General features: G+C 28.7%; 1 protein-coding gene across 3 annotated transcripts in view; it reads right to left on the bottom strand.

The window, feature by feature from the left end:
• Nucleotides 1–11,088, bottom strand: part of LOC111678412 (flocculation protein FLO11) — a 12,667-nt gene extending 1,579 nt beyond the window's left edge. Inside the window, exon 1 of one of the 3 annotated variants that reach the window (XM_023439758.2) lies at nt 10,748–11,088. In XM_023439758.2, the coding sequence (XP_023295526.2) occupies nt 10,748–10,802 (55 nt within the window). In that variant the 5' untranslated portion in view covers nt 10,803–11,088. Of the gene's footprint in view, nt 1–127; nt 315–10,747 lie in introns of those variants that run through there. The other 2 variants (XM_046956621.1, XM_046956622.1) reach the window with 2 other exon arrangements.
• Nucleotides 11,089–11,753: the final 665 nt, after the last annotated feature.

Genomic DNA, 11,753 nt, shown 5'->3' with positions numbered 1-11,753 from the left:
TCAGTTCTAGTTCAGTTCTAGTTCAGTTCTAGTTCAGTTCTAGTTCAGTTCTAGTTCAGTTCTAGTTCAGTTCTACTTCAGTTCTAGTTCAGTTCTAGTTCAGTTGTATTTTCTTGATGTTATTGACCTCCGTTTCGTTAGTGAGTTTTATTTATACATAATTGATGATTTTGTGATAAATTCTATGTGATGGAAATTTCCAGTAGCAAATATTACTGATAAGATTCATAATTATTTTATGATTGTAATAACAGTAGCAGCTCCTTTAATCGTTATACTGCTTTACTCTAAATATCAACAGAGACATTACGTAGACTTAACAATGAATAATTGAATAAATATATTTAATTGAATTAAATAATAAATAAATTATTCAGTAAACTTATTAAAGTGTGGGATTTTTCTTTGTTAGGCTCTTAAATTAAACGTCTTTGTGTTTTAAACAAATAAAGACCTGTTTTTCGCAGTAATGTAAATTTATTTAAAATTTCTTTATATTTATTTGACTCTAGATTATTAACTGTCTTTAGTAAATGTTTCTTTTAAGGTGTTGTTCTTTTTTTAGTTTTATATATTTAATAACTTATATCGTATAGCAAAAGTTATAAAAAAATAAGTATGAAAAAAAAATATCCCACATAATGTTTTACACAAATAAATACTAATCTGTAGATATACTACATAGTAGTAGGCACTGACTTCTAATAATAAAATATACTATTACTGTAGTAAAATATTAATAATTAATATTCAAAATATTGTGTTAATAAATATTAATTTACATGCTACAGGAGTTAGAAAAAAAACAGAAAAACCCAGAGTTATTAAAATAAAACGTCATTTGAAGTGTAAGTTTTAATCCATTAGGAGCTAAAGTGATTAAAATTAACAATTGATAAAATTGATGATAAAGCAATTATATCAAATGTTTGATAATGAAGAATCCTTCTAATAAGCTGCCACTTCGATCGTAGATTATATTTATTCAAATCGGAATTATTGTTTACTTTAGAGCCGACTTTTTATTTCTGAATATTGAGGATGAAACAAATGGAAAATTTTTATATTATAAACTTTATATAAAAATTGATTTTTTTTAATTATTAGCAATTTAAATAAACAGTTGGTGTTAAATGAAAAGTACATGGATTTAAATTTTAAATAAAAACAGAAAAACCAGTTAGAATTTATAAAATACAAAATACTTTTTTATGAACTTCTACAAAAGATTGTATTCTGAAACGTGCTGCTGAATGCGCACAAAAAACCGGTAAATTTGAATTAAAATTTAATTGCAATGAGGATTTTTTTCAATTCATCTCTTCAGGGGAGTGAAGATGCAAATAAGTGATGTTCACGTTTTTTCGCAAACACAAAAAAAAATAAATAAATAAATAAATAATAAGAATTAGCTAGTGCATTTGGACATAATTGAAAATATATTAAAAATTGCTTAAATACATATTTTTCATTTGATTACTGGTATTATCGTTAAAATTTAATCATAGAAATGTCAATTTCATTCAAGTAAAATAATCAAACTGTTTGTCACATTTAATTGAAATTGTATGTATTTTGTTGGCAGCAGGTATTTGATATTTTGTTATATTATTTATATGATGACGTTTTATAAGAGAATTAAGATAAAATGTTTTTATTTAGTTGTTGGTAGAGTTCCCGGAAATTATGATCTTCCCAATTCATACATACATACTTTAATGTTGTTTTAAAAGAATTTAGTCTTTTTCAAACTTCGGTTTAATTTCAGTACTAGTTCTGTTCTAGTTCTGTTCTAGTTCTGTTCTAGTTCTGTTCTAGTTGTGTTCTAGTTCTGTTCTAGTTCTGTTCTAGTTCTGTTCTAGTTGTGTTCTAGTTGTGTTCTAGTTGTGTTCTAGTTGTGTTCTAGTTGTGTTCTAGTTGTGTTCTAGTTGTGTTCTAGTTCTGTTCTAGTTCTGTTCTAGTTCTGTTCTAGTTCTGTTCTAGTTCTGTTCTAGTTCTTTTCTAGTTCTTTTCTAGTTCTGTTCTAGTTCTGTTCTAGTTTTGTTCTAGTTCTGTTCTAGTTCTGTTCTAGTTCTGTTCTAGTTCTGTTCTAGTTCTGTTCTAGTTCTGTTCTAGTTCTGTTCTAGTTCTGTTCTAGTTGTGATCTAGTTCTGTTCTAGTTCTGTTCTAGTTCTGTTCTAGTTCTGTTCTAGTTCTGTTCTAGTTCTGTTCTAGTTCTGTTCTAGTTGTGTTTTAGTTGTGTTCTAGTTCTGTTCTAGTTCGGTTCTAGTTCTGTTCTAGTTCTGTTCTAGTTCTGTTCTAGTTCTGTTCTAGTTCTGTTCTAGTTCTGTTCTAGTTCTGTTCTAGTTCTGTTCTAGTTCTGTTCTAGTTCTGTTCTAGTTCTGTTCTAGTTCTTTTCTAGTTCTTTTCTAGTTCTGTTCTAGTTCTGTTCTAGTTCTGTTCTAGTTCTGTTCTAGTTCTGTTCTAGTTCTAGTTCTGTTCTAGTTCTGTTCTAGTTCTGGTCTAGTTCTGTTCTAATTTTCTTCAAATATGTAGGGTATTTGAGTATTTTGCATTTCTAAAACTGATGTCGTAACCACAATTGGACTTTATCATGGGTGACATGAATAAATTTCACATTTTTGTTCAGTTAGAAAACAAAAAAGGAAAATTAATGGTGTTTGAGCACATGCATGATAAAATTCCCTACAATTTTAAATACATATTTTGATTGATTTGATTTTATTAATTAATTATTTGGTTATATGTTATTTTATAATTAATTTTATTTTTTTTTAGCTCAAAAAGCAAAAAAGAAATTGTATTTTAAAAGGCAAGTCACACTTTCGCATTATATTAGGGGATTTAAATTAAGCAGACCTATGCAATTTGGCGGTACATTTTGAAGTTTTCGCTGATGTTTTGTGTTGCAGAAGTAATAGAAAACTTTATGAATTATTTAAAAAAAGTTCTGTTATTTTTTGTTTAAACTTGGGAATTTTTGTTTGTATAATTTTTTAGAGTTATAGAGTTTTCTTTTTTTATGATATTTTTTATATAAGTACATATATTCAAGGCCATTTTTTTTTGTCTGTCAGGTAGTTTTTTTCACAATCACATTCAAATTGAGAACGTGTTGTGTGGAATACGTTTTACATGAGTAAAAGAAAAATAAAATTAAATTATACAAGTCAACAAAAAAGTTTATTTGGTTTTTTTTATTAAAGGTGTTAATTTACCAATGGATTCAAAAATAAATGTTATTTAACATTTTTTTCTTTATGCTGAAGTTTGCTCCAGTTTAGTTGACTTTAATAATTTAATATATTTTACTAAAATAAAATGTATAATTTTATTTTTTGTAATCATGTGAATTTTTCGAAATTTTTTTTCACTGTTGAGTTATGGCGAATTTATTATAAATCTAATTTGCCTTTAAAGGGTTAATAAATGATTACTCATTTTCGATCATAAATTGCCGTAAATAATTACTTCCCATCAAAGTGTTTAAAACCAAATTTATTGTCTGTTTTGTTTTATTTCTTAAAAGGTGAAATGAACTAATGAAATTTAATAACTCTTTTTATTATTTTTTGTTCTATTTAACAAAATCAAAATTCAATGTCAAATTTAATACTATATTTAAATAAGCAAAAAAAAAACAAGTTCTAATTTCTAAACCAATCATAACATAACAACAAAACCTATTCATATAAGGAATACAAATTAATATTTAAATTTGTTTATAAACAAAACAAAGCGAAAAAAAACACTTTCAAATAACTGGTTTCTCAGTCTGATCTTAAATCTGGCCAAAAAACAAAATGCACTTCTAAAACCGCTTAAAAGTGGTTAAACCCACTTTTATCTAAAAACACTGACACCACATTTTCTTTAAATATTCAGTGTGAGTAATTAATTATAAATTTATGGTTTTGTCTAAAGTTTTAACTGAACTAAAGTAGAGAAAAATATTCGTTTATAGGAGGGTTTCTGAATTTCCCCTTTTTACACAATTTTTTTCTTCTTATGGACCGATCCTCAATATATTTGGTAGAGAGATTTTAAAGCTGTTTTTCGGGGGTCCATTTGTATGGGGGCTATCCGAAAACGTGGACCGATATTGCCCATTTTCAATATCAAACAAACCTTAAATATAGAGAACATTTGTGGAAAATTTCAATCCTCTATCTGGTTCCTATTGGACTTTATCGTGCTTTTGACAGGCAGGCAGACAGACAGACATGGCTAGATCGTCTTAGAATTTAATAAGGACCCAGAATATATCTATACTTATGTGGGTCTATGACTAATATTTTGATGTGTTACAAAGGGAATGACAAAATTAATATATCTTTTTTTGAGGGTGGGTATAAAAAGTACCAAAATAAAATCCCCCTAGGTTCACACATAATCAGGGCTCTACACACCTAAGTTTATTATAAACCCTACACCATGAGTATATTTTTAAAATTTTTATTTTTTTTTAACGAAACTTTTACGTTGAATATTACCATAATTCCAAAATATTTAAGCAATTTATTGATAAAAAAACTAAAATTTCTAAATGAGGCTTTATATAGGTCAAATATGGGCCGATCCTCGGTAAATTTGGGAAAATAACAGTTAGTTTTGTTGAGTTTCATTGCGATACAAATGGTTACAAGTCAATTTTAGACGTTTAAGACATTTTTTGAAGGGGAGTTTGTATGGGGGCTAGGGTCAAATAAGGGCCGATCCTTACGAAAATCTGCAGTGTCATTTATACTTATGTAAAACTTATTTATGCCAATTTTTAGAGAGATAATAGAATATTTGACGTAATTATGGCATAAAATGTTCAAATCGGGAGGTACGGTTGTATGGGGGCTAGGTGAAATAATGGACCGATTTCAACCATTTTCAATAGGCTTCGTCCCTGTGCCAAAAAACATTCTTGATCCAAATTTCATCAAATTATCTTGAAAATTGCGGCCTGTACCTTGCGCACAAGGTTTACATGGGCAGCCAGCCAGCCGGACAGACGGACAGGCGGATATGTCTTAATCGACTCAAAAAATGATTCTGAATCGATCGGTATACTTTAAGGTGGGTATTGGACCAATATTTTTGTAAATTACAAACATCAGCACAAACGTATAATACCCTCCCCACTATAGTGGTGTAGGGTATAAAAATCAAAAAGTACCTGTTGAAACACAAAAAATGTACCAAAACATCCCCTTTTATAGTCTCTCACATGATCAGAACTCTACCTACCCAATATCATGTTTCTAGTTTGAATATTATAGAAAATTTAAAAAGTGCCTTTTAAAAGAAAAAAAAATTACCAAAAAGTTCCCTTTAATGGATTTTCACCTAATTTCGATTCTACATATTTAATCGGAATTTAATTTAGATTCATTATTATAGAAAATTCAAAAAGTTAACTTTTAAAAACGAAACAGTACCAAAAAGTTCCCCTTTATATGTTCACACATAATCAGGGCTCCACATACCTAAAGGTTCATGTCTCAAGGTTCAATATTATAGAAAATTTAAAAATTACTCTTTGAAAAATGAAAAAAGTACCAAAAAGTTTCCTTTTATGGATTTTCATCTAATTTCGACTCTACATTATTATAGAAAATTCATAAAGTACCTTTTGAAAAACGAAATAGTATCAAAAACATTCTCTTTTATAGGCTCTCACATGATCAGGATTCTACATACCAAAAATCATGTTTCTAGTTTGAATATTATAGAAAATTCAAAAAGTACCTTTTAAAAAAGTACCAAAAAATCCCGATTCCATAAATTCAAAAAAATTCAAAGCCAGACCTGAATAAAGATAAAAATAAGACTAATTGCAAAATGTTAAAAACTTAATTAATCCCTAAATGGTCTTGATTTGAGCTCGATTTGTACTTGACTTCAATATTTCAGCAAAAATTATGAAATGAAATGTAAAGTTGTGGATCCTTATAGATAGCAGAGTCGTTGGTTGTTTTATTACTTGTTTGTTGAACTCAATTTTCAGATGATTCCAAATCCAAATCTTCTTTAACGACAAGATTTCTATTAAAAAAATTAGCAAAATCGGTCTAAAACAGAGGGAACCAACCCATGAAAACATTTTGTTGTCGTAATGAGTTTTTATACAAAAACAAGTAGGAAAGTATAGTCAGGCATGACCGACCATATGATACCCTACATCATTGGGGCAAAGATATATGTGGGCCTATACTTACAAAATTTTGTTACATGAGTTATGTATAATGGATTTCATAGTGATACTTGAGTTTATTAACCTTCAAGGTCTTTTCTGATGGGGACTTTGTATGGAGGCTAAGGTCAAATAATGTCCGATAATTGCGAAAATCGGTAGTAGTATTATTAATATGTAAATAGAACTAAGTTTTGCCGATTTTTGTTGAGCCATTTCCGATGGGGGTGGAGTTGTATGGGTGCTAGGTAAATAATGGACCGATTTCAACCCTTTTTAATAGGATTTGTCATTGGGCCGTATGATCCAAATTTCATCAAAATATCTTGAAAATTTCGACCTGTACTTTGGGCATAAGGTTTACATAGACAGCCAGCCAGACAGACGGATGGACGGACATGACTTAATCAGAAACTCGCAAAGTGTTTTTGAGTCGATCGGTGGGTGTTGGACCAATATTTTTCGGGGACTTATAACTTTTAAACTTAAACCAAACAATTTGTGACAAAATAATTAATTTGCTAATAAAATATTAAAGTTTATTTATTTCTAAAAGAATAGAATATTTTTCAATTTATTATTCATTTGATTGAGTGGTCTCAACTAACGCTAATGAATTTATGAAGCAAATTTAATGAGTAAAATGTGAATTTAATCTATGGCCGTAGGGTAGGGCAAAAATTAATACATAGTGAGATATATTGCAAAGAGCTCATAAAAGAGTTTTTTGCCGACACCAGATTTAAATTCACCAAACACGGATATAAGTTATATCTGCAGGTGTTGATGTTATTGCAAAATGATTAGAAAGAAAGAAAGGAACAGATTAATAAAAATTTACTTTCGCCATTGTTATTGAAATATAAAATGTAATTATTTAATAAATATGTTTCCTTAACAACAATCTTGAAAAAAAAAACACCAAACAATTATTTACAATATTGCAAATATTGTAAATTATAGAGTATAAAACTCTTTAAACAATTTTGTCTAAAAATATAATTTATATCAGATCAGGAAAAAAAAATACCAAAAGATTTGAACAAAATTCTATTTTTTGTTTCATTAATCTAATTATTATTTAAACAATAATTTATTAATTTTTATATAAATAAAAATAAATATTAACTACGTCCGACACGTTTAATGTCTAATTTGTTAATTTATTCTTCAATGTTTCGTTTAGAATTTATGACTGAAGATTGTTTTAAAATAATGATAACACTGAAACTGATAATTTATTTAATTTATTTTAAAGTTTATTAAATAAAACTTATTTAAAAAAAAGTACAAAAATCATATTAAACTATAAATACTTTATATTATAAATAATTTTGTTCGAAAAAAATTTATGCAGAGTATATAAGACTAGGAAATCGTCTAGACTAGAATTGCTAACAAATGACTAAAGACTCGTCCAAATACCCAGCAAAAACTTTCATTACCATGTAAGGGGTTAAAATGCTTAAACTTACTTACACAACTGTATTTTAAGTTATTATTTTAAAACGGTAATGTCATTGGAAGCATTTACTCAATACAAACGCTTACAAGTAATTCGTTGTAAATGACATGACATACATCTATAGCTTTAAAGAAAGAATAAGAAAGTATATAACACATTATTAGTAAGACCTGATTAGACTACTTCTATGTAATCCAGACCATATGCAGTATTCATTGAAAAGTATGTAAGTTATTACAATTGAAAGTCATTGCCTAATTTTTACTGAATACTAGACTAATATTAAAAACTAGTCACTAAATAGAACTTATGTAGTAGACAAGAGTTTAGACTAGACTATAGTAAGCCTTGATACTTAACTAAAGACTAGATAAGAAAACCGACTGGAGCATATAATAGACAAGATGCTAATCAATTCTGAAGAGTAGACTAGAGACACGAAAGACAAGAATAAAAAGTAGCCTAGAGACAATAGGTTTTAACTAAAGATTTTAGGCTAGAGGGTTTAGGTTAGAGGTTAGACTACAAACTTGATTGATGGACTAGAGAATAGACTACTGTTTATATAAAAGACTAGACTAGAGACTAGACTAGAGAATAGACTAGAGACTAGATTAAAGACTATTCTAGAGACTAGTCTAGAGCTGAGATACAAGCCGAGACGGCTCAAATCGTTGGCGGCTGGCCGCCGTTGATATTTTGCAAGCAGCGCCACTGCCGACATCTTTCGGTTCAACATCTAAGCCGGCTATAATGTATCCGATGATAAAGATTGGAATCGCACATATATTTTAGAAATTAATATAACCAATTCGAACGGAGTTGCCACTAATTTAAATTCTTATGGCAAATCGACCGCCACCAACATTTTCTATAACAAGCCGCTGCCGCCGACCAAAAATGGTTGCGTATATCTGGTCTAGAGGTTACACTGTAGACTAGAAACTACGGAGCAGACCAGAGACGAGAATAGAAACTATAAGAGGGACTAGTTTATAGAATAGACCAAATACTAGGTTAAAGACAAATTACTCGAATCTAGGGACCAGACAAGACTATAGATTAGACTCGACAATAAAATAAAGACAATGGATTTGACTAAAGAAAAAACTAGTGACAATAGACTGCAGACTGTAGACAAAGTACTAGACAAGAATCTAAATAAGTACTAGACTAAAGACTAGACTACAGACAATAAAGACTTGACTAGAGACAAAACTGCAGTAAAGACAAGACTAGTGACTATTGTAGAGACTAGAGAAGAGACTAAACTAAAGACTTGACTATACTACGGACTAATACTACTAGGCTTGAGACTAGACTGAAGTCTAAAAACTACTGACTAGAGACAACAGACATGAAGACTAATGACCAGACTTAATACTGTAGGCGAACGACTAAAGTAAAGATATTCGACTAGTCTAGAGACTAAACTAGAGCCTGGACTATTCAAGACATTCAACTAGAAACTAAACTGCTAGTTACTAGAATAGTGACTTTTGTAGAGACTCGACTAAAGATTAAACTATACTACGGACTATACTAGACTTCAGACTAGACTGAAAACTAAAAACTACTGCCTAGAGACAATAGACATATAAGTAAAAACTAGACTTGATGTACTAGACAAAGTGATGATATTCGACTAGTCAATAGACTAAACTAGAGACTGGACTATATACTAGACTATAGACTAGAAATCACAAAAGACTCGATACTAGCTAGAGACTCGACTAGTGACTATAGTATAGAGACTCTACTAGAGAATAGACTAAAGACTGGACTACGGACTTAAGACGATAATTGGTACTAGAATAAAGATTGTACTTAATACTAGACTGAAGACAATAGAAAAACTAGGGACTAAACTTGCGAGGCAATAAATAAGACTGGAAGATAAAATAGATACAATAGACTTGACTAGAGAATAGTTAGACAAAAGACTAGGGAAAAAACTAGTGAAAATAGACTAAATTAGAAATAAAACTAGAGGCTAGGCTAAAGATCAGTGACTAGACTAAAGACTTTATAATGTTACAGGATAGACTTGAGATTATATTAGAGACTTGACTAAATATTACACTAAAAACTAGAGTACAGACTAAACTTAACTAGACTGAAATAGATTGTAATCTAGAATATAGACTAGATTTTAAACTAGTTAGGACTATGTATACTTGACTCGACTAGAAAAAAGACTAGAGTCTAAGTTAGTGATACGATTAGACTAAAGACAGCAGACTAGAGACCATAGACTTGATTGGACACTAAAGTAGAGACAACATACTTGACTAGAGAATAACTGGACTAAAAACAGTAGATTGGAGACTAGCTAGAGATGAGGCTTAAGACAAACTTGAAGTCAGACTATATACTATATTAAGACAATATTTGAGACGAGACTACTAGATAGGTACTAGGCTAAATCTTTTAGTAAAGTGTAAACTATAGTCTAGAAACTAGACGATGTCTGAGAATGACTTGAGTAGATTAAGTATTTCCGATCTTTCGATCATTCGTCATAATTTACTCTTAACTCTTATTGATATTTTTCCTTCTATGATCTGCAGAACTGTATCTACAGTATTGTTCGAAACATAATAAACTTTTTCTTATAGTGTATAATGTGGATATGTTTTTCAGGGAGTGTACTTTAATAGCAAGATAATGACAACCAACACAGTTGGTCCCATTAATTAAGGTCTCTCTAACTTAGACTACAAACTCTAATATATATCCATATAATTCAATAGATATAAAAAAATCTAATGAAATCGTTATCCCAAAAGTATTAGGCTGATCAAACTTGAGTACTTTAGGCAATTGATATCAGATATTAAAAATCAGTAAAATTGATCCATTAAGATATATATATATATATATTTAAAATTTTTAGATAATTTTGGTATTTAGGAAATATGTTGAGTTGATATTTCGTTATGCAGATATATGTATATCAAAGGAAAGCTATTTAAAAGATCTTTTTAAAGCGTTTGTGGGTTTAATAATATGTTTGCTTAATTTATAACTTTTTAGTCTTGAAATTTATATTTATATATTTAAAAAAATGTTTTCAAAATAATTTTCAAAATATTCACCTTTTGTTATGCTTAAGATTAAAAATAGACACCACGATTTATTGCTTAACACCATTTTTAGTTATAATTGTGTTTTTTTAATAAGTATTTGTTTTATTTATTATAAATTATTACAATTTTTTTTAAATTTTCTTATACAAAAATTTTCCACACAAAAAACGTTAATGAATTTTTGTTTTTCAAGTTTTGAAATAAATCTTGTGAAAACCGCTTAAAACCCGTTTAAACAACCGTTTAGTATTTTTCCGTATTAGTGTATATTTATAAATTCATTTAATTTAATTAAATTAATATTTTATTTTATATTAAATAACATTAACGTTCTAACAACTGTCGTTTGCAAATTTCAAAAATCAACTGAAAATCTTTTATATTGAAATGTACTTTTTATACAATGCTACAAAAAAAAAAACGATATTAAAACTGATCGTAAATGTTGGCCGTTTTGATTTGTATGTATTTTTTTATTTGTTCTGTTTCAATTAAAACGCTGAACCAGCAAAACAAACTTTAAAACATATATAAAACTTCTACAGGTAGAACTTAACAACAAATCAACAACAATAATAAAACCAACATTAAATAATATCGTAAAAAAAAAATACGTTAACGTCCAAGTTTGTGTTTGTTTCACTTCTTGTTAATGTTGTTGTTGTTGTTTCGAACGCTAATGAACTCTCAATTTGTAATTGATCTGATCAGTTTTGGCCACTTATTTTGGTTAAATGATCTTTTTAGTGGTTGATTTACCCTAAAAACGCCAAAAACCGAACAATTTAGATGAGAGTGATTTGTATTATTTATTAACATTTATCAATAATGCTCATAAATATTTATTCACTCTCACACTCATTAAATAACAATTATTTATACTCTTTTTTTCAAGAATTTTAAAGTGATCGATATTTGAGTTATTTTCATAAGTAAAAGAAATTCAATGTTTCTAACTCATAGTTATTGAGTGTAATTATGCTTATGGGAGTTATGACTCAATATATTTCTGTTT

Source organism: Lucilia cuprina, chromosome 2 (genome assembly GCF_022045245.1).
Source record: "Lucilia cuprina isolate Lc7/37 chromosome 2, ASM2204524v1, whole genome shotgun sequence".
NCBI classification, from domain to species: Eukaryota; Metazoa; Arthropoda; class Insecta; order Diptera; family Calliphoridae; genus Lucilia; species Lucilia cuprina.
Note: the sequence above shows the minus strand (reverse complement) of the source record. Positions and strands in the feature narration are given on the sequence as shown.